At 39.8% G+C, this 23,973-nt stretch overlaps 1 protein-coding gene across 1 annotated transcript in view; it reads right to left on the bottom strand.

Annotated features, from left to right (window-relative positions):
• Window positions 1–23,558, bottom strand: part of PIGU (phosphatidylinositol glycan anchor biosynthesis class U) — a 100,471-nt gene extending 76,913 nt beyond the window's left edge. Inside the window, exons 1-6 of the mRNA XM_055435928.2 lie at window positions 23,395–23,558; window positions 20,388–20,452; window positions 10,324–10,383; window positions 9,398–9,460; window positions 3,244–3,353; window positions 901–1,001 (exon numbers count right to left, since the gene is read on the bottom strand). Of these exons, the coding sequence (XP_055291903.1) occupies window positions 901–1,001; window positions 3,244–3,353; window positions 9,398–9,460; window positions 10,324–10,383; window positions 20,388–20,452; window positions 23,395–23,524 (529 nt within the window). The 5' untranslated portion in view covers window positions 23,525–23,558. The remainder of the gene's footprint in view (window positions 1–900; window positions 1,002–3,243; window positions 3,354–9,397; window positions 9,461–10,323; window positions 10,384–20,387; window positions 20,453–23,394) is intronic.
• Window positions 23,559–23,973: the final 415 nt, after the last annotated feature.

The following is a 23,973-nucleotide window of genomic DNA, read 5'->3' as shown; positions in this document are numbered from 1 at the left end:
ATTAAGCTTTGTACATTGTTTTAGATATAATGTTATTGCATACTTAACAGAAAACAGTATAAGGTAGACATAACTTTCATATGTACTAGGAAACCAAAAAATTCCTGACTCACTTGATTGCAATATTTGCTTTACTGCTGTGATCTGGAACCAAACCCACAATATCTCTGAGGCATGTCTGTATTATTAGGCACTTGAAAGATCTAGCAGAGCAACTGGGGGAAAAAACAGTGATTGGTACAAAAGGATTAAGCACAACAAAAACTCCACAATTAAATAAAAATAAAAGGGTTGTACAAGACAGAAAAAATAACCATAGTTACTACTTTTCCCAGTAGTGAATAATACCTACACTGTCATAAAATATAGGTACTAACTACTGATTTAATCAAAGCTGTGAGGGACTTCCTGGTGGTCCAGTGGTTAAGATTCCACTTTTCCACTGCAGGGAGCACCATAAAAGAGCTAAATTGTTATCTCCCATAATGAGAATCAACAACAGATAATGTCTAAAATTCATAAGTCATCAAACAGCAACACTAGGTCTTATTTACAAACACGGAAATAGATACTAGCAAAAAAAATTAGCTCCTTCAAAGAACTTGAACCAGGGATAGGAAGAAGGAGGCACAGTGCCACTGTTCTCATTGTAAGCCTTTTAGAATTTTTTTGTTTCTATTCAAAACTATGTTAACAGTGACTCTCTGAGTGGTAGAATCAGGATATTTTAATTTTTTCTCTTGGCTTATCTGAAATTTCTATTATAATATTACACTACTTGTGTAGTTTTAAAAAAATCTTTTTGAATGCTGTTTTTTGTTTTTAATCCACTGCATACGTGTTACAAAAAACCCTGCACAAATCAGGAACTGAGGTTTGTTCTTTCCTTTGGGGCCTTACCTTTCATTGTAGCCAAAATGAAGAAAGCAATGAGGGTGTTGTTGATGGCGCAGGTAGACTTGGCAACACAAGACAAGATCGTGTAGGGATTTAAAAGATAGCTGGAGAAAAACACACATATCTGACATTAGTAATCCTGGTCAAAGGACCAGGGAATCCTGGCCACCACAGACAGAAAGTTCTTGAGGTTTACTAAAAACATACTTAAGGGAAGGCAACATCTTAGAAATGAGTTCTCCTAAGTAAAAGAGGATGGAGTGGGGTTGTGGCCAGTGAATAAAAGGCACTGAACATTTACTGCTTATTCTTTGCCATGTGTTATATGGGAAAATCGTCATATTTCATCATCACAGAGATTCTAGAAACGAGCAATAACATTATTCCCATTTTGCAGATGAGAAAACCAAAACTCAGTGGTTAAGTAACAAGCTTAAGGTTTTACAACCTAACAAATACATTCAAAATCACATTTTTCTGGCTCTTTTGCCTACATTTTCTATTACTTCAGGCTTTAAAAATTATAAAAATTCTACTAATTCCCACAGAGCCAAATATTTTAGGAATGGCTACAGTTGTCTCTGAAAAAGAGGAAACTACTTTTTCCTCAATCAGGTTCCTAAACTCTAACACAGGTTACCCCCCTTCAAGAGGTGAGAGTGGCTTAAGTTAAGTCCTCTTGGAAGTCAAGCTACATCCACCAAGCCAGACCCAAAGGACAGAAAAGTGTCTGCTGAATTCAACAATAGGAGAATAGGAGAGTCACACACAAGCTAGTGGCCACTGAACTTCACAGGACAGCTTGAACTTCCACTGGCAAGGAATTATACTGAAACAGTCTTTTCCTGAGGTGGGAAGGAATGAACTGAAAAAAAATGAATTTGTAACAATGAACAGGGAAATCTTAACACAGTCATAACTGTATTTTTATTTACTTTTATCCTGCTTCCACAAAAGATCTGAAGTAGCTCAAATGAGAAGAGATGATAAAAAGTGAGAGCAAAATTAAAATAAAAATAAAGAATTAAGACCAGGGAAAACATAAATAAAAGGAAAAAGATCAAGGAAAGAAGAACAAACAGGTCTTCTACAACATTGTAATAATCAGCTTTAAATCTGGCTCTAAAGAGTTTCCTGGCAGACACAGTGAAAAGGGAGAACAGTTACATAATTCTGATTATCAGATAGGAAGAAACATGGCAGTGTCTCAGGAAGAGATTATAATTATTATTCACAAATAAAGACCTTAAATCCAATACCTCTCAGAGCTGTAAGATTATCAGTTCTAAAGCCAATAGCCCAGAAATTCTTAATTTTTTTCCTAGCAATTATAGATAGACTTGTTACACAACCTTTAAAGAAATGACTGCTGCTATTATAAAACTACCCCCTGAGTCCATAAGGCATTCATAATGTTGCTAAACCTCTGTTTCTATTAGGTAGTTCCCACCAGTATTTCTGAAATACATATATATGAACTGACACCTCAAATGTGCTTGGTGGTGGGGGGAAAATGCCATTTCTAAATAGCAGGTGATGTTCAAGAGGCAGCTACACAGCCACCCATCTGGAATACTGAATAGGAGAGTCACACACAAGGCAGAGGGTTGAATAAACTGTCCTCATAAGACCCCCTTCTAAATCTGACGTTCTAAGGTCATGTCTTTCCATGAGGAAATTGGTCTGCCTTGTTTACTGTGTATCCTTAGGAACAAGTATATTATTAACATTTACTATCAGTTGACTGAATAATTATTCCCATTTGCCTATCTCAGCAACATAAACAGGAATAACCTGAAAGAATTAAAAGTTACAGGCAGCACTGGTACCCCCAGAGAATTCTTTCATAGAACCTCAGTTCAGTAAGTTCTAGTCTTCCATGCTCGACACCCAGCTGGGATGGGTCTGTTTGGCACTTCAGTTCAGTTTTCTGAACTACAAATGGGGGAGTAAATTCTACATGAGACATAGGAGTTGCTTGGAGTAACAGCTGCATAAAGACCAGAATTTTCTGTATTACATATATTACAACTGAAAAATTTTTTGTTGTTATTGTTTTTAGAAATACTGGTTACATGGAGGCTGGAACCCAGATCAGCATCGAGTGAAAAAGCATCTGTGAAGGGTTGATTGTGCGTGTGCCTGTGTGAGGCTTTGTCCCAACAGAGACAGAATGGCTCTGTCTCTTTTCCTGGCCAGAACCCCAGCTGTGCAACAGAACTATAGCAAACACTTGATGACTAAGACTCCAAATCTCCAAAAATACAACAAACAACATGAGAAAGTCTCATCAGATTTTCCTTGCGTTTGTTGGCACTGAGCCCTGTTTGGTCAGAGGATACTTACAACATGGCCACTTTCAGAGGGATGTAACGCATTTCCATAGGGGTTCGGATGAGTTCAGCCACATCGGGGGCATACTGGTCTAGTTCTAGGAGGAGTTTCTGCTTTTTAAACTGAAAAAAATTCCAAAAACATGAAACAAGTAGTAGCTTCCCACTGATTTTAGATTGAAGACAAAAGTCCTTCCATGGCCCACGTGGCCTGGCCCTACTTCTCCAGGCTCAGCTCACACCCACTCCCCACACCTCTTACTTTCTGGGTTCAAGCACCATGAACATGCCACCCTTCTGCCTCTGTATTTAACCTGAAACAACCTCTTCTTCTCTCTTCCCACTTAACTCCCACACAGTCTTTGAGCTCCCAGTTAAATCATCACTTCCTCAGGAAGGCACACTCTCCACCACCCTAACTGTAAAAATCTCATAACAGTGTTTACGGTTAGAACTTTTTTATTTATTTATGTGACTGACTAACATCTTTCTCCTTCAGCAGACTGTAAGTTCCATGAAGGCAGGGACCATGTTTATTTGCCAATACCTGGCACAGTGAGCAAACAATAACTATTGAATGGCTGACTGAATGATTGAATGGCAAGTCAATTTTTAGTCATTTTTAAAAGGTATCATCAGTTGCCCAAGGATTTCAAAGTTTCATCAAAGTGAAGTATTTTCATGAGAAGTGGAATGACCTCCCTGAGTGTCATAGTGTCCTGGGTTTTCTCATGTGCTCTCCTATTTGAAGTTGTTACATATACATATATATGTATATATATACATATATGTTATATATATACATGTATGTATGTATGTATCTTTGGCTGGCATACGCGCTCTTTGATTTTCATCGCACCATGAGAACTCTTAGTTGTGGTATGTGGGAACTAGTTTCCCAATCAGGGACTGAACTCGTGCCCCCTGCATTGTGAGCTCAGAGTCTTAGCCACTGGACCACCAGCAAAGTCCCATGAAGTTTCTGACCTCCACAGAGGAAGTGGGAAATGACCATGATGAAGAGAAGGAGAAGGGCTGGCTGTGGCTGGGCAGCTGGATAGTTAAGAGGCAGTGAGATGGAGGTGGAAAGCTCTCGCCTTCCCTTGTATGTGTCCCACCAAGTTCATGGGTGTGTTCTAGAATGAAAAAAAGTTAGGCAACCCTATAAGCAAATATGGGTCAAACTACAGATAGAAAAAGCCTCTGAGGGATTTCCCTGGTGGTCCAGTGGCTAAGATTCCGAGCTCCAAATGCAGAGGGCCTGAGTTCGATCCCTGGGCAGGGAACTAGATCCCACACGCTGCAACTAAGACCTGGTGCAGGCAAATAAGTAAATAAATATTAAAAAGAAAAAGAAAAAAGCCTCCAAACCCCAAATGGTTACCCCTGCTGATTTAATAATCTTAGTATAAAATCAATGCACACAGCAATTCAGAGAAGCCAAAGTAGTGTGTGACTAAAGATTTAAGGATGAAAACATAGATGACAACAGAATATATATTGCATTATACTACTTACACAAAGTTAAAAGCATGCAAAATAATACTATATACTATTTAGGGATATTTACAAATGCAGAAAAAGTTAGGGCCATGTGTGGAAATGATAAACACCAAAATCAGAACAGTGGTAACTGGTGAGAAGGGGAGCAAGGAGATGAAAGTATCAGCGAGTCAACTACAAGTGAAACATTTTACATTTTAAGCTGAAATAGGTTCAGAGTATGTACTATTTTTTACATGTTTTTTCATATAGTGGATATTTAAATTTTAAAATAAAAAGAAATTTAAAGAGCCATCTTTCAGTTCAAAAGAAAATCTCAGGATCATCACAGGAACACAGGTAACCCCAGATTTCCTGAACAGGTTTAGGCTGAGGCTTAATCAGAAAACCTGAACAAACTTCAAAAGCCTCCCTTTGATCATCTCTGGGAGTCCAAGTTAAGTGGTAGGAATTATCATCAGTAGGATTTATGCTGCCATTCACAGCTGGGGTTATTTAATTAAAAAGGCAAAATATAAACTAAGGTGCTTTTATCAGACAGAGAAGGGGGCTGGCTCAGCAAACAAAGCATTTCATGAAGACAGCTGCAGCAGGGGTGGAAGGATGGAGGCCCCACTAGCTGGGGTTCTGGAGTTCAACTGTAAAAAGAAGGCCACCTGGAGGGCAAGAGAGCCACAAAGACAGGCTATTAAACGGAAACAGGGAGTTCACCCAGGAGCAGCCGGAGAAACAGGTGGGAATGCAGGCCCACTCCCCAGGCTGGAAGCCAGCCAGAAGGACAGTTAAACAGAGGAGGCAGTTAAACAAGGATGTGGAGGCCCCGGGCAAAGGTGACAAGTGCCAAAAAGGAAAGAATACTTCCGTGTAACCCCAACCTTCCAAAATACTTTAAAACAGAAAGATTTTACACAAGGAGAGTCTCCACTTGAGAAGGGTAGTCAGGTCACCAGTCCCCGGACACTCTGCTGGCTCTCTTTTCGTCTCCCCTAATCTCACCAGCACAGCTGCCATTATGCCTGGCCTCAGAGGTTCAATATTGACTCAGAGTCCTGACGCACAAACAAAATTCCTCTAAAACATGCCCATGCATCCCAGTTAGAGACAGAAGAGTGGCTAAGAATATGAGGAAAACTAAACACACACCAAGAAAATATTAGAAGTATAAAAATAAATGGGGTTAAGGAGTACAATTTAAAATCCAAAGATAAGTATCAATATATTTCTAGATATATTCAACAGCCACAACAATGAGATATACATCTATCACAGGAGAGATTAAAAGTGACCTAAAAATTAATTACCTGGATGTGCTACCTTTGTAATCATGAATCAGCTTTTCTATATACTTCAGCAGAATTAAATATTCTGCTGAATTTTAATATAATTAAAAATTATATTTTTCTGAATTAAAAAATCTCCAGGGCGGAGTTTTCCTTCCCTTTTACCCACTACTCCATGCAGCCATTTCTTTGTCCCTTGGAAAATTGGTTTTCTTTAGGACATAATTCCCCTACTCCAAATAAAGAGCTTTTTCTAATCACTGAAGCTGTGTCTACACACTTTTGCATCCCCAAAACCTAGGGTGGAGGGTACAGAATGAATCGTTCACCCCCACTACATCTTCAACTGTTAGCCTCAACACCTTTCAAATTCAGGAACCAACTCTCCAAATTCACAACCTTCTAAGCATATCAGAGGATGGAGGTTTTTATCACTCCCTATCAAACCACCTGCAGCTTTCTAACATGAATTCTGAGTTCCAAATGAGCACAATCTCAGCAGAGGACAGACTAGACCAATTCTGCTTTTGTCAAGCAAGGCAGACGTAAAATGTCATGTGAACCAACTGGTAACAATCAATCAGCACCCATATTCCACATGTTGAAGCTGGAGATGGGAGTGGGGAGGCAGTCTTCCCTCTCTGCATCCTAATTTTCCAGGAAGCATTTGGGTGCAGATGGGCTTCCCTGGTGGCTCAGACGTTAAAGAATCTGCCTGCAATGCAGGAGATCTGGGTTCGAGTCCTGGGTCAGGAAGATCCCCTGGAGAAGGGAATGGCTACTACTCTAGAGGAGCCTGGTGGGTTACAGTCCACGGGGTGGCAGAGTTGGACCCAACTGAGCAACTAACACTATTACTATTACTACAGCTTCATTACCAGGGATAAAAAGTCTCAAATTTCAGCAAGACTGAATTAAAATTATTGGCCCTCTAAATTAAAAGTATCTCTTTTACTGACACTAAAGCCTGACTTGGTTAGGAAACTCATTGAAATCTAGTTTCATTATTTCCCTATAAGCTTCTCCTCCCATTAAAAATTGTTTTAATTGGAGTATATGACAATTGATCAGGAAAAAAAAGGAATACATATGATGTTAGCATCTCTAACCAGGTTTCATTAAAACACTGAAATGTGTTTATTATTTATTAAAGAACACAGATGAACATCTGTTTCATCTAAAAACACAGAGATGGTTGATTGTGTTCTTAGATGAACGCTACCAACCCTCCCTTAGATATTCACATATATCCCATATACATACAAACACACACGCTGGTAAGTATAGACATGGATCTATTTTCTATTTTTTCCTCCAGTGTTTTATATTAAAAACTTTCAAACTATAGAAAAGTTGAAAGAACAATTCAATAAAACACCTAGATCCACTAACTGTTAACACTTATACATTTTATCTTTACACACACAGACAAAAACACACACCAGATGCATTTTTTTCCAAAACCATTTTAAATTAAGTCACAGATATCATGGCCCTTCACCCTTAAATATTTTAGCATGTAACTTCAAAGAACAAAGATTGGAGTTTACATGCACAATCTATCTTGGGAGAAGAAAATAACTACTGCGATTTTATCTCTTAATTCCTCTGCTTAGAAATCTCATGCCCAGTTATTTCACCACTGGCCTTCCAGGGAATCCTGTTAAAGTACTCTGTGTGTGTGTGTGTGCTGTTGTGTCCAACTCTTTGAGACCTCATGGAGTGTAGTCCTCCAGGCTCCTCTGTCCATGGAATTTTCCAGGCGTGGGTTGCTATTTCCTCCTCCAAAGGATCTTCCCAAGTCTTTGGGAATGAGAGAACCAGAGTCTCCTGCATTGGCAGGTGAATTCTTTACCACTGAGTCACCTGGGAAGCCTTAAAGCACTCTACATTAGCCCCCAAACTTTTTCTGTTCTCTTCCAGCTTTCTTGAAATATAACTGACACATAACATTATATAAACTTAAGGTATACATGATGGTATAAGCTTAAGGCTGTACATACATATTGCAAAATGATTATTACAAGAAGGTTAGTGAACACGTCCATCACCTTGCATAATTATGTGTGTGGGTGGGGGGAATAAGAGTACATTTAAGGTCTATTCTCTTAGCAACTTTCAAGTAACAATATGATATTGTTAACTAGAGTTACTATGCTGCATAGTAGCTATCTGGAACATAATTATCTTGTGTCTGAAAATTTGTACCCTTTGACCAATATCTCTCCATTTCCCCCACCCCGGGGCCCTGGCAACCACCAATATACTCTATCCTATGAATTTGACTTTAGATTCCACATATAAGTGAGATAGCACAGTATTTGTCTTTCTCTGATTTATTTTACTTAGCAAAATGTCCTCAAGGTTCATCCATGTTGTCACAAATGCTCCATTAGTTTAAGATGTATAGTCCCTGGTCTCAGTAATATTTAGTTTCTAGAATGCATTTCTTAATTCTTTAAGGGGTGAAATCAAGGACTCCTTGAGCGCTGGTAACAAATATGGACTTTCTTCTTGGGAAAAAAGGTAGAGCACACACACACACACAATTTTTCACATTTTAAGGATATCAGACCCATTAAACCTGAAAATGGACTCCAAGTAAGAACCCTCAGTTTAGATATTTTAAAATTTTCTTTAAGGTCTTAAATTCCAGAATTCAACAAGTTTATGTTATTGGTGACCAGTGCACAGAAATACAAACATCTAATTCTGATTCTATTGCTTGATAACAGAAGTGAAAATGAACCGTAAACAGACAATACCAATGGGACGCAGCCTTCACTCACTACAGTCTAAATCCTCTCAGTGGTTCCCAACCAATCAATGAGGACTGCAGCCAATTTTTAAAATAACTACATGAATAGTACACATGGTTAATCTGTTAACTCTCTCAGAACCTAGGAAAGTGAGAATGAACCCAATACACAATTCCTCTGGGCTATTACATATGGCTTTTAACAGGCGTTTAATACATGTCAAATTTTCCAATTAAGATTGTTCTCTGCAGGGTAACAGAAACTATACTGAGAATCCAGTTTTACCTTGGACAGGCATAAGACAGTGAGTTAAAAGCTATCCTCATTTCCCTTTAGAAAGAAAAACTGATGAAAGCAATGGAGGATTTTTAAGGGTCTTAATGAATGTAACAGCAATTCAACTCCATTTGCTCCAGAAAGTCTGAACTTGGATAGGTAAGTGACTACTAAGCCACAAAGATTAAGCTGACCTTTCTGTAAGCAATTAGTAAAGCTTTCTTGTTGGTTTGGGTTTCGCCATTCCAGGGATGGTTGAACAAGCCAGAAGCTTCACTCCCACTTCTTAGGATTTTAAGGCAGTTGATCTTTCAGTACATGACCTTTGTCCCACCCACTGACTACTCACCACAACTTTATTGAAGTCCTGGATTGCAAAATACAGGGCAATGGCAGTGAGTGCATCAGTGATCTGTCAAAAGAAAGAGAAATAATAGGAAATGAACCTACTAAGTGTAGGAGTAATGGAATGCCACCAGTCTGGAGTTTTTGGATGGTGGTAGACTATCTAGTATGGAGTTCTTATAATCAGGCAGAAAGTCAACCCTCACTTTGACCACAAAGATAAGGTCTTTTCAGGGAGATCTGACCAGAAAACTGAGGATTAGGACCCAGGCTTACATCAAGTTTGGCATCCCCTATCTGTTCTGTAATTGCAAGGTATTTCAGTTTTCTATAAAAGGAGAATAATACCCATTGCTTTGCAGGGCTGACCCAGGTCAAGTGCTTAGTACACACTATGTCCTCAATAAGCCACAGCCATTATAATTATAAAGGAAGACCTCAGTGGACCTCTTACTTGACCCAGATTTTCTACTCTAGATCAGGCAAGTGTTTCAAACCACTGCACTCAAAACACAGCCCCATTGTCTTAATTTTAAGGTTCTTGCCCTGAAAATCTCATCTGGCCTATGTCCTCTTCACAAAATCCCTTGGCAGAATGCTTAGGAAATTCAGGATGCCCTCTCCACTGGCACCACGATTAAAGATAATCATAGAATCTTGAAGCTAGAAATTCAAGACTACAAAGTCCAGAAATGAAATTTTTAAAGTAGAATGAATTTGAACTGATCAGATGTCAGAGACGACTCCTCATACATCCATTATACTATCACAGTCTCGTGAATTCACATTTAAAATAGCTTTTTGCTTTTATGTTCTGAGAAATTCCGGAGCTCCTAAAACAGAAAGTTTTTTTTTTTTCTTTCTTAAAAATAAGAGGATAAAAGATTTTAAAAACACATACATATTGATTTTATGTAGAAGGTTACTTACCATAAATACCAATTCAGCATAGTCAATCAGAAAATGGAAAAGGTATATTATTAATGGAGTCTGCAGGAAAAAAAAAAAAAAATTAAATCTTACTATTGTCAGTTTCCAGAGTAGGGGACAGGAAAGAGGCTATTCTGTCAAGAAAAATCTCTTCTTTGAATAATGTTCTACGCTAGTTTGCCAACATACATATAAGGGAGAATTATTTAGTATCACTTGAATCATTTTGTGCCACTGGTACTGACTATCTGCTGAATTGACTAAACAGAATAAACAAAATCTAGTACATTTTAAATAGGCTTCCTTAGTACCACCTGACCTGCCTCTTGAGAAACCTGTATGCAGGTCAGGAGGCAACAGTTAGAAATGGACATGGAACAATAGACTGGTTCCAAATAGGAACAGGAGTATGTCAAGGTTGTATATTGTCACCCTGCTTATTTAACTTCTATGCAGAGTACATCATGAGAAACGCTGGGCTGGAGGAAGCACAAGCTGGAATCAAGATTGCTGGGAGAAATATCAATAACCTCAGATATGCAGATGACACCACCCTTATGGCAGAAAGTGAAAAGGAACTAAAAAGCCTCTTGATGAAAGTGAAAGAGGAGAGTGAAAAAGTTGGCTTAAAGCTCAACATTCAGAAAACTAAGATCATGACATCTGGTCCCATCACTTCATGGGTAATAGATGTGGAAACAGTGTCTGATTTTATTTTTCTTTATTTTTCACCATCACTGCAGATGGTGACCGCAGCCATGACATTAAAAGATGCTTACTCCTTGGAAGGAAAGTCAGGACCAACCTAGATAGCATATTAAAAAACAGAGACCTTACTTTGTCAACAAAGATCTATCTAGTCAAGGCTATGGTTTTTCCAGTGGTCATGTATGGATGTGAGAATTGAACTGTAAAGAAAACTGAGCGCCGAAGAATTGATGCTTTTGAACTATGGTGTTGGAGAAGACTCTTGAGTCCCTTGGACTGCAAGGAGATCCAACCATTCCATCCTAAAGGAGATCAGTCCTGGGTGTCCATTGGAAGGACTGATGCTAAAGCTGAAACTCTAATACTTTGGCCACCTCATGCGAAGAGTTGACTCACTGGAAAAGACTTTGATGCTGGGAAGGATTGGGGGCGGGAGGAGAAGGGGACGACAGAGAATGAGATGGCTGGATGGCATCACTGACTTGATGGACATGAGTTTGAGTGAACTCTGGGAGTTGGTGATGGACAGGGAGGCCTAGTGTGCTGTGATTTACGGGGTGGCAAAGAGTCGGACACGACTGAGCGACTGAACTGAACTGAACCTCTGCAGTTCAAACCTATGTTGTTCAAGGGTCAATGCATATTCATTTAAAGCAATAAATTTTCCTCTGAGTATGGTTTTGGCTGTATCATACAAATTTTGATATGTTGTTTTATCACCTTCGGTTTAAAATACTCAAATTTCCACTGAGATTATAAGAAAATAATCTTTGAGACTAAAGTATATAGTGTTTAATTTCCAATTATTCTAAAGTTTTCTTTTTATATTTTTGTAATGTATTTACTATTATAGTCATAGAAAATATTGTATATTTTCAATGATTTCAATCATTTAAAATGTGTTGTGACTTGCTTTATGGTCCATCATATGGTCAATTTTGGTAAGTGTTCCACACACAATTGAAAAGAATGTACATATTAACATTTTTTGGTGCGATATTTTATGGATGACATCTAGGTTGTTTGTTAAGCATTTGTTCAAATCTGCTATGTCCTTATGGATTTTCTGGTCTGTCTGTTATATCAGTGACTGAGACATATATGTTAAAATCTCCCTCTATGACTGTGGGTTTGTCTATTTCTTCTTTTAGTCACGTCACTTTTATAGATTTTGAAGCTATGTAGTTACATGAATTTAAGTATAGAATTACTGTATCATCTGGGTGTTGATCTATTATTAAAAATAATTCTCTTTGCCCCTAACAATGTTTTTTGTCTTAAAATGTTCTACCAGGTTCCACTCTGGGTAGGTTGTTTTGCCCTCTGAGCATTAGTTTCTAGTTTCCTCAGCCATAAAACATACATAGTGACCTATTTCACTTGGTTCTTGAGAGAATTAACTGGTAATATTCACAAAGTACTCAGTATAGTGCCTAACACACAGTAAACCTCAACATGTTAGCTACCTGAGATCAACTTTTTACCTCCTTTTGAAAATAGGGGCCTCAGCTTTGCCTTTCAAAGTTCTAAAAGAATTAAACTTTTACAACTATCTACTAATGGATTCTTTTTTGCATTTATCTTTGTCTGTAAGAGGTAGCAACTTGATATTTATATTACCAATAGCCTACTTTTGAAATGTTTTGATACTTCAGATAGTTTAGAATGGCACTAAATAGAACAGAAAAAACTGTTCTCAAAAAGTCTATCAGCATGGGGGCTTGTTTCCTTAATGAACTAACAAGTACATGGTAGTTAGTTTACCTGTATATTCCAACTCCCCTCCCCAGTTCTCACTTATAGCCAACATTTCTTATTTCACTGAGAAAAGAGAAGCAATTACATGAGAACCACCTTATTTTCCCACTACCCAGTTGATCAATTTCCTCTATGTATACTTACACTCTCTACTTTTCTTGTATTAACAATGGATGAAGTTCCATTTTTCCTATCTAAAACCAAATTCTCCACCTGTCAACGGGATCCCATTCCTTCTGACCTCCTCAAAGACATTGCTCATTTGATCTTTCTTACATTCTCAACTTCGTATCCACAGAATTCTTCCCATCAGCATTCAATATGCAGATCTTCATATTTTAAAAATCTTCACTAGACATCTCTATCCAGCTACCATACCATTTCTCTGCCCTCCTTTAGAGCGAAACTCCTCAAAAAGGTTGTCTCTACTCTGTCTTTCCATATCTTTCCCTCAATGTATGTCAGTAAGTTGCTTGCCCCTATACTCCACTGAAATTACTGCTGCCAAAGATCTCAATTTTGGCAAATTAATCAATTTTTAGTCTAAATTTTCTCAACCTTGAAATAGCATTTGACATTGTTTTTGTTGTTGTTTAGTAGCTAAGTCATGTCCAACTCTTTGCGACTCCATGGACTGTAGCCCAGTAAGACCCTCTGTCCATGGGATTTTGCAGGAAAGAATACTTGAGTGATTTACCATTTCCTTCTCTAGGGGATCATTCACAACCAAGGGATCAAACCCACGTCTCCTGCTTGGCAGGCAGATTCTATACCATTGAGCCACCTAGTAAGTTCTGACATAGTCTTTACTCCTTCCTTAAAGCATTTAGCTTCCATGAACTACATTCTCTTGATTTTCCACCCTTTCAGCTCTATTTACTAATACCTCTTTCCCTTTCCAACCTTGATGTACTGGATAGCTCCAGGTCCTCAAATTCTTCTTTATGTAAATTCACTCTCTAGCTATCTCAGTTATCTATTTCTGTATAACAAATTATCCAAAAACTTAATAGCTTAAAACAGTACACATTTATTATCTCACACAGTGCCTGAGAGTCAGGAATCCAGGAATGGCTTAACTGGGTGGTTCTGCCACAGAGTCTCTCATGAGATTGCAGCCAAGCTGTCAGCTAGGGCTACAGTATCTAAAAGAGCTTAAGTATCTGCTCCCAAGCTTACTCATTTGGGTGTTGATAACAAGATTCAGTTCCTCAACACAAAGGCTTCCTTAAGGTTGGTCATGACATGGCTTTCCCCAGAGAAAGTCTACAATGGAAGCGGTCAACTGGGTAGCTCTCGGGGAGATCATACCCCAAGATCACAAGGCCACTGATACCTCCCTGAAATCCTGGATTGAGACCCTCACCTCCAGGTTAGATACTGAAAATCCACTTGCTCTGTACAAGGCCAATGTGAAGGCTGGACTGGTAGATGAATGACTTTGGAAAGAAGTTTAATTCCTAGCAGGTTCCCATGTCACAGCATAAATATACTATCCAGTTGGAGGCTAAAGAAAAAGATGCAAATACTGTGCTGAGTTCTGTCTCTCTCAAAGGCCAGGATTAAGGAACAGGAGACAGCTGGAGAAGATGAAGAACACGGTTCCATTTGATCAGTAACCATTAAGAACTTGAATGAAGTCTTTCCAGAAACCAAATTAGACAAGAAGTATCCCAATTTGTCTTGTACAGGAGGAAGCTCAGGCCCTTGTCTTATAAACTCTGGACATTAAAAACAAACAAACAAACAAAAAATTAAATAAAACCATTATATTAAAAGATAGATAAAGATAAGGGGTAAAGGAGGAGAGAAATAGGTGAGGAAGATTAAGAAGCACAAACTTTCAGTTGAAAAATGAGTCACGGGTCTGAAATGTACAGCGTGGGGAACATGATTAGTAATCATGTAATGTGGTGTCAGAAAAGACTCCTGAGAGTACCCTGGAGATCAAACCAGTCAACCCTAAAGGAAATTAGTCCTGAATATTCATTGGAAGGACTGATTCTGAAACTGAAGCTCCAATACTTTGACCACCTGATGCAAAGAACTGACTCATTGGAAAAGACCCTGATGCTGGGAAAGATCGAAGGCAGGAGGAGAAGGGGACGACAGAGGATGAAATGGTTGGATGGCATCACCAACTCAATGGGACATAAGCTTGAGCAAGCTCCAGGAGTTGGTGATGGACAGGGAAGCCTGGCGTGCTGCAGTCCATGGGGTCGCAAAGAGTCGGACACGACTAAGTGACTGAACTAAACTGAATATCCTTGTATGTTGACAAATGACAACTAGACTTATGGTGAGCACTTAAAAATGTATACAAATATGGAGTCACTATGTTATATACTGGGAACTAACACAGTGTTGCAGGTAAAATATACTTCAAAAAGAAACAAAAAAGAGATCAGAGTAGGAGGGAAAACTGGACAAAGATAGTCAAAAGGTACAAATTTTCAGTTATAAGATAGATATGTTCTATCTAAGGATGTAATGTACAATAAATGGTAAATATAGGTAGCACTTCTGTAGTTATAAATGAAAGTTGTTAAGAGAGTAAATCCTAAGAGTTTGCATCACAAGGGAAAAAAACATTTCTATTTCATTAATGTTGTATCTACTGTGGTCATCATTTCATGATATATAAAAGTTAAATCATTATGCTGTATAAAACTTACATAGTGTTGTATGTCAATTACATTTCAAATAAAAGTGGAAAAGAAAAGATACTGAGATAGATAGGGAGATATAGAGATAGAAAAGAAAATCCAAACTCCTAACCATGTCTACAAAAAGTCCTATATCATCAGGCCCCTAATTTCTTATAACTTATCTCTATTATTCTCCTTTGCTCATCTGCCTTAGGAACACCGACCATCTTTCTGCAACTCACAAATGCCAAACTCATTCCCAAATCAGGGCCATCATATGGCTCACTTGATTCATTGAGATCTCTTATTCACTTCCTCAAGTGCCTTCCCTGAACACACGAAAATAGTCATATATATGACTATCACTCTTTATCCTTTTACTCAGCTTTATTTTTCGATATTTTTCTTACCATTTAACTATTGCATCAAACTTAACATCAAACTACTGCACAATTGCACTCATGTCACACGCTAGTAAAGTAATGCTCAAAACTCTCCAAGCCAGGCTTCAGCAATACGTGAACCGTGAACTTCCAGATGTTCAAGCTGGTTTTAGAAAAGGCAGAGGAACCAGAGATCAAATTGCCAACATCCACTGGATCATCGAAAAAGCAAGAGAGTTCCAGAAAAACATCTATTTCTGCTTTATTGACTACGCCAAAGCCTTTGACTGTGTGGATCACAATAAACTGTGGAACATTCTTCAAGAGATGGGAATACCAGACCACCTGACCTGCCTCTTGAGAAACCTATATACAGATCAGGAAGCAACAGTTAGAACTGGAACAACAGACTGGTTCCAAATAGGAAAAGGAGTATATCAAGGCTGTATATTGTCACCCTGCTTATTTAACTTATATGCAGAGTACATCATGAGAAATGCTGGGCTGGAGGAAGCACAAGCTGGAATCAAGATTGCTGGGAGAAATATCAATAACCTCAAATATGGAGATGACACCACCCTTATGGCAGGAAGTGAAGAACTAAAGAGCCTCTTGGTGAAAGTGAAAGAGGAGAGTGAAAAAGTTGGCTTAAAGCTCAACATTCAGAAAACTAAGATCATGACATCTGGTCCCATCACTTCATGGCAAATAGATGGGGAAACAGTGGAAACAATGGCTGACTTTATTTTTCTGGGCTCCAAAATCACTGCAGATGGTGACTACAGCCATGACATTAAAAAACACTTACTCCTTGGAAGGAAAGTCATGACCAACCTAGACAGCATATTAAAAAACAGAGACATTACTTTGTCAACAAAGGTCCATCTAGTCAAGGCTATGGTTTTTACAGTGGTCATGTATGGATGTGAGAGTTGGACTATAAAGAAAGCTGAGCGCCGAAGAATTGATGCTTCTGAACTCCTACAGTGTTGGAGAAGACTCTTGAGAGTCCCTTGGACTGCAAGGAGATCCAACCAGTCCATTCTAAAGGAGATAAGTCCTGGGTGTTCATTATAAAGACTGATTTTGAAGCTGAAACTCCAATACTTTGGCCACCTGATGCGAAGAGTTGACTCATTTGAAAAAACCCTGATGCTGGGAAAGACTGAAGGCGGGAGGAGAAGGGGACGACAGAGAATGAGATGGTTGAATGGCATCATCAACTCAATAGACATGGGTCTGGGTGGACTCTGGGAGTTGGTGATAGACAGGGAGGCCTGGCGTGTTGCGGTTCATGGGGTCACAAAGAGTCGGACACGACTGAGCAACTGAACTGAACAGAACTTACCATTTAAGTGAAATCACATTTTAAAAAATTTAGCTTTATGGAGGTATAGTTGGTATAAAAAAGATATACAACTTGACACGTTCTGACCTATGTATACACCCATGAAAGCATTACCACAATCAAGATGGTAAACATATCTACCATTCCCAAATGTTCACCTATTTTACTGTTCACCCAAAGAACCAACTATATTTCTGTGTCTTTCCATACTTTCTGTTCTGTTTTGTTTGTTTCCACTCAGATCATTATTATTCCTTTTATTCTGCTTACTTTTGAGTTAACTTCTTTTTCCAGTTTCTTGGAGAAGGAAATGGCAACCCACTCCAGTGTTCTTGCCTGGAGAATCCCAGGGATAGGGGAGCCTGCTGGGCTGCCGTCTATGGGGTTGCACAGAGTCAGACATGACTGAAGCGACTTAGCAGCAGCAGCAGTAGCAGCAAGGTAGAAACTGAGGTCAATGATTTGAGACTTTCATCTTTTTCAGTATAGGCATTTTACATCATAAATTTCCCACATATTTTGATAGGCTACGTTTTCATTTTCATTCATTCAAAATACTAATTTCCCTTCTGATTTCTTCTTTGATCATGGTTTATTGAGGAATACGTTACTTAGCTTGCAAATACTTGGGGATTTTCCAGGTATCTTTCTGGCATTAATTTTTCACTTGATTCCATTGTAGTCAGAGAATATACTTTGTATTACATCAATCCTTTTAAATTTATTGAACCTGTTTTATTACTCAGAATATGATCTATCTTGCAAATACACACTTGAAAGGATTATGTGTTTTGCTATTACTGGATGGAATGTTCTGTAAATGTCAATGAGGTCAAAATGGTTGGTGTATTGTTCAAGTTTTCTATATCCTTGTTGACTTTGTCTGCTTGTTCTAGCAATCATTTACAGAGCGATACTGAAATCTCAGACTATAATTGGAGACCTGTCTATTTCTCCTTGCAGTTCTATCCATCTTCATGTACTTTGAAACTCTATTAGGTGCATAAGCATCAGGACTGTTATGTCTTCTTGATAAACTGACCCCTTCATCATGATGAAATTATTTTCTTTATCCTTGGCAATATTCTTTGCTCTTTTTACTAACTTATTGTCTGTTTCTCTCAGAAATATGAGTATAATAATGCCAAGGACTGTGTCTTATTTTATATCCCTAGCATCTAGCAGGGTAGCTGGCATTTGTACTTAGTAACTCGTTGTTAAAGGAAAGAGAGAAGGGAAGAAGGGGTTGGAATACATATGCAAGATACAGAGCGAGGCACTAGGGATAAGTGATCAAAAGGTGCCAGAACACGTTCTAAGCAGCACATATCATAGTGGGTAAAACAATACAGAGGCAGTTTCAAGAGTATAATATGAGTCATGAAAAGGATAAGCACAAGATGCTTTGAAAGATAGAGAAGAAACATCTAAGGTGAGGAGGGATGGCTTCCTGGAGGAGGCAAAACCTAAGCTAGTATCTGAACAGCAGGGTCAACCACAAAAATAATGGCCCTCTATAAAAAGACAACAGCATGAGCAAAGACATAGGTAAGAGAGAATATGGTATTGGAATATAATAAAACCATGTCAGAACTCTGTCAGGGGCTCCTATTCTGTCTAGAAAACATGCTGCCCAAGGCACAGAGCACACTGAGCTCTCCTAGCTACTAGGCTATGCTTGTATATGCCCATACACTTCTGTTCCCTATTTCTGAATTGTGTGCTCATAAAGAGTCTCATAGAGACTTCCCTGGTGGCTCAGATGGTAAAAAGCATCTGCCTACAATGTGGGAGACCGGGATTCGATCCCTGGGTCAGGAAGATCCCCTGGAGAAGGAAATGGCAACCCACTCCAGTATTCTTGCCTGGAAAATCCCATGGATGGAGGAGTCTGGTAGGCTACAGTCCACAGGGTCGCAAAGAGTCGGAGACGACTGAGCGACTTCACTTTCACTTTCAAAGAGTCTCAAATTTTTCCTAACCTGTTTCTGCTAGCAGGTTCAATTAGATAGTAATACAAAGATAATGAAGTATGAATACAAAAAAGTTGTTATCTCCATAAGAACCAAGTTGAATGCTTTAAAAAGACTAGATAAGAGAACCAAAAAACTTCTCAAAGTAGGTATGAGGGAGACAGTTGTAAAAATTAAGGACTAAATTGCCAAGTTAGAAGACGCCTAAATGATAAAGCCAATAAAAAAGGGCGGGGGCTTTCCTGGTGGCTCAGTGGTAAGGAATTTGCCTGCCAATGCAGGGGACGTGGGTTCAATCCCTGGTCCTGGAAGATCCACATGCTGCAGGGCAACTAAGCCTGTGTGCCACAACTACTGGGCCTGTGCTCTAGAGCCCAGAAGCCGCAACGACTGAGCCCACATGCTATAACTATGGGAGCCCTTGGGCCTACAGCCCATGCTCCACAGCAAAAGAAGCCATCACAATGAGAAGCCCAAGTACTACAACAAAGTGTAGCCCCTGCTCGCCAAGAGAGAAAGCCCACGCAACAACGAAGACCCAGCAGAGCCAAACATAACATTAAAAAAAAAAAATTGGGGAGGAAGAAGTGGAAAGACATGTGGCTGAGGGAGTAGGTAGGGCTCACAGGGCTTTGTATGCATCCTAAGATGCTTGGATTTTATCCTGAAAATCAGTGCCAAGCAGGACAGTGACAAAATCAGATTCACATTTCAGGAAGATGGCTCTGACTACAGAATAAAACAAGAAGGAGCAAGATTGAATGCAGAAGGACTTTGTCAGGAAGCTGTTGTAGTAACCCAAATAAGAGATGATGGTGACCTAAGAGTGATTTTACTATTCTTAAGAAGTAACTTTATGGGTTAAATGGCTTTGGTGGGCTTTCTAAGAAACCAACACTGCTGACACAGTTTTCACGGGAAAGCACGTTCCAAAGACCAAATTACATGCCAATTAGCATATAACCTATTTGTGAACTACGAACTGTTTACAACTTATCTGCCAACAAAAATGATAACTTCCACAGAAGTCTCATCTGCTTCCCCAAATTACAATCTAAATCTGGATCATTTCCACTGCAATTGTGAAACCCTCTTCTTAAGCAGAAGACATCTAAAAAAGGGCTGTTTCTAAATATGATTTTCAAAAATAGATCTTTTTAAATGTTTGTACAAAACAGAGGTTAGGTTTGGCATCTGTGACTATAAACTACTCTTAGTACCCAGAAAAGAAAGCAAAAACACTTACTTCATGAAATACTGCTCCAGAATAAGGAGACACTCCCAGGTCCAACAGTGAGAGGCCTTCAACCACTGAAAAGTAAGACATCCAAGTTCACTCTTACTTTAGAGACATATGCAGACTGGCCATAAACCAAAGTGCTAGATACTCTCAAGAACAAGAAGGGCTTCCCAATTTGTCTAACTCCCTTTTAACCTCATTCCCAGCAAGTGATTTTAAGTCTTGATTTCAGATGATGGTGAACCTTCTTCCGTACAGAGCAACTCTTTTCATTGTGGGGCAACACTCATTATGAAAAACTTTTATATTAAACCTTAACATTCCTTCAATCTTCTAACTTCCACCCATGCTAAAAAGGGTTTTGTTTGCAAATTCCCTGGTGGTCCGGTGGTATGGACTTGGCACTTTCCTGCCAGAGGCCCAGGTTCAATCCCTGGGCAGAAAACTAAGATTCTGCAAGCCCCTGCCAAATAAATAAATAATAACAAGTGTTTCACTTCTACATATTCTGCTTCATTGCAAAAAACAGCAAAATAACAAATTAGAAGCTGTGAGAAATGTTGTCCACAGAATAGGAAAATGGGCAGTCTCTCTCATATGCTGACTGTTTTGAGTGACATTTGTTATTAACTTTTCTACAAGCAACATGTATTTTTAAGTGTGCGCCTCTTGATCCAGAAACGATTGTTCTTAGGGTAGTTTATCGGGGAAAATAACTGGACAAGTGCCCAAAGAAATATGTTCCTTATTATGCTCAGAGTACTAAAATATTAAAAACTGATATTCATTAATGTTTCATTAATGGATATTTATGTAAATGAATTAAGAAGTGTATATATATATACATATATGGGTAGATAGAGGAAAGCATTTTATAGTTAGAAATCATACTTTGCTATTAATAATTGAATAAATAAACAGGTAAAAGAGAAAAGAAAACTCTTCCTCATAGAGAAATCTTAAGTGTCAAATGTAGAGGAAAGATAAAAATAGATAATCATCATTTGGCAGATTCCACAGTAATAATCATGAAAGGCAAGTATCAATAATGGATACTAAAAATTAGTGGGTAAAAATATGACTGGAAATAGTATTTGCAAGGAGAAAAATAAAAACTTACGTGGGTAAACGTGGCATTCACATCTTTCTCAAGTGACCTACCTTAATATTACCAGTAATATGCTGACCAGTTAACATTATCAAGTTCCTCCTGACATGATTCATCATGATGGAGATAAAAAAACTTCTGTGGCGTTCATGCCAAAAATGTGGTTCTTACCAAAAAACACCAAAACTTCAATCTCATCATGAGGAAACATCAAGAAAACCTAAACTGAGAGACAAAATAACTGGCCGACTCATTGGAAAAGACTCTGATCCTGGGAAAGATTGAAGGGAGGAGGAGAAGGGGACGACAGAGGACAAAATGATTGGATGGCATCACTGACTCAATGGACATGAGTTTGAGCAAGCTCCAGGTGAGGTGAAGGACAGGGAAGCCTGGCCTGTTACAGTCCATGGGGTCGCAGGGTCAGACAAAACTGAGTGACTGAACAACAACATGAAGGACGAAGCATCCCAGATAGGAAGAGACTAAGGATAGACAACAATTAAACGCAATATGGGATCATGATGGGATCTTGGACCAGAGAAAGGACATTTGTGGAACAACTGGTAAAAATCCTGTAGGTTAGTTAACGGTATTGTATCAATGTTAATTTTCTGGTTTATGTCATTGTACAATGATTATTAGGATATTAGCAGGAGAAGAAGCTGGGTAAAGGGTGGTAGTGGTGATTCAGTCACTAAGTCAGGTCTGACTGTTGTGACCCCATAGACTGTAGCTTGCCAGGCTCCTCAGTCCATGGGATTTTCCAGGCAAGAATAACGGAGTATGTTGCCATTCCCTTATCCAGGGGATCTTCCTGACCCAGGAATCGAATCTGAGTCTTCTGCATTGCAGGTGGATTCCTTACTATCTGAATCAACAGGGAAGCTATGGGATAATATTAAAACTCTAGCATTTAAAGTTTGAGAATGTGAAAGGGGACTTCTGTGGTGCTGTTCTGTTTGTTGATCTGGGTGCTGGCTACATGGATGTAGACAGTTTGTAAAAAATTTCTTGAGCTCTAAGCTTATTAGACTTTAGGAAGAAAGTTTTTTAGAAAATCTTCAAACTCTGGCCCTAACCTCACCCCCATCCCATTACTCACCTACTCCAGATATGTTCACTTCCTTCAACATTTCTTGATCCTGTTTATCTTCTACCTGGAACTTCCCTTTCTCTAATCTCCCTTTCCAAACTGCATCCTTCAAGAGTTAGCTCAAATTCCATAGCCTTAAGAAACTGGAAAAGGAGGGGACGCTTTCTTCAAGATCAGAACTCCAAGGAAGGAACTGGATGTACACAGGAAGTACATGTTCCACAAATGATTATAATTATTTATTTCTCCCATTAGCCTGTGGGTCTTTTGGCCCAAATTCTGTCCCTTTAGTATAAAACAATGGTTGATGAAGAACTGCAAGACCTAGGAAGACACAATAGGAAAAACCGCACTGCAAGTCCCAAACGGAGAATAGGCTTCTAAGCACACTCCACTCACACCCTTTCCTCGCTTAGGCAGGATTGGTCCCCGCGATGGAGCTCTCCTCACACACCATCCCACACCCCAGGGAACATCATGTGCGAATCTCCCGCCAAATCCCACTCCAGCCAGCAGGCACTTCCCTCTTCCTGACCCTTCCTCAGACCACGCCTCTCAACTCAAAACCTGTGTGAGACACACCCCCCTCAGATCCCCACCCCGCAAGTGACCGGCCTGTAGGGCCCCAACCTCACCATTGCCCCACGCTCCCTCCTCCCTGCCGCCCCGCTCTCCCGCCTTCTCTAAGTACGCTTGAGTGGGTCAGTTCCCTCAGAATCGAGCTTGCGGCCAATGCCCCCGCCTTCCATTCACAGAGGCCAGGAACCCACAGGCGGGACCTGATCGCCTACTCAAGCCGGTGGCCTCACCTCTCTTCCAAGAGCTCAGTGGGGACACCACCTCCACCCGCTCCGAGATGAACTCGGCCAGACTGGAGCGGAACAAGGCCGCCCGCACGGTCACGGCAACCACCAGCACCAGAGCCAAGGGAGCCGCCATGATAGCTGGGGCGGGCGCGCAGGCGGGGAAGGAAAGGAGAGTCGGAAGAGCCTGGACCTGCGTACCGCCCCCTGTAGTCCCGCGGACCGGCACACCTCGCTACTGTCGCCGGAGCGGCCAGACTGGAGACTACCACTCCCAGGAGGCTGTGCGGCGAAATGGGGGCGGGACGACGGCAAGCAGGGCGTCTCAACCTCGCCTCAAAGGGTTGGGCGACGTTCCAGACCGTAGTAGGTGACCTGTAAAGCGCCGGGAGAACGAAATGCTCCTGAAAGAAGACAGGTGAAGGCAGTTGTCATCCTAGGATTGTGAACGAGATTTAAAAGACGTTTGTTTCACTCATGTGTATGTTTTTAATGCTTAAATTTTTCTTTTTTATGTTTTTCGGTCAGTTCAGTCACTCAGTCGTGTCGGACTCTGCGACTTCATGGACTGCAGCAAGCCACCTC

The sequence above is a fragment of the Moschus berezovskii genome, chromosome 15 (genome assembly GCF_049115385.1).
Source record: "Moschus berezovskii isolate FMDL1 chromosome 15, NW_MosBer_1.0, whole genome shotgun sequence".
In the NCBI taxonomy this organism is placed as follows: Eukaryota; Metazoa; Chordata; class Mammalia; order Artiodactyla; family Moschidae; genus Moschus; species Moschus berezovskii.
This window is presented reverse-complemented; position numbering and strand designations above follow the sequence as displayed.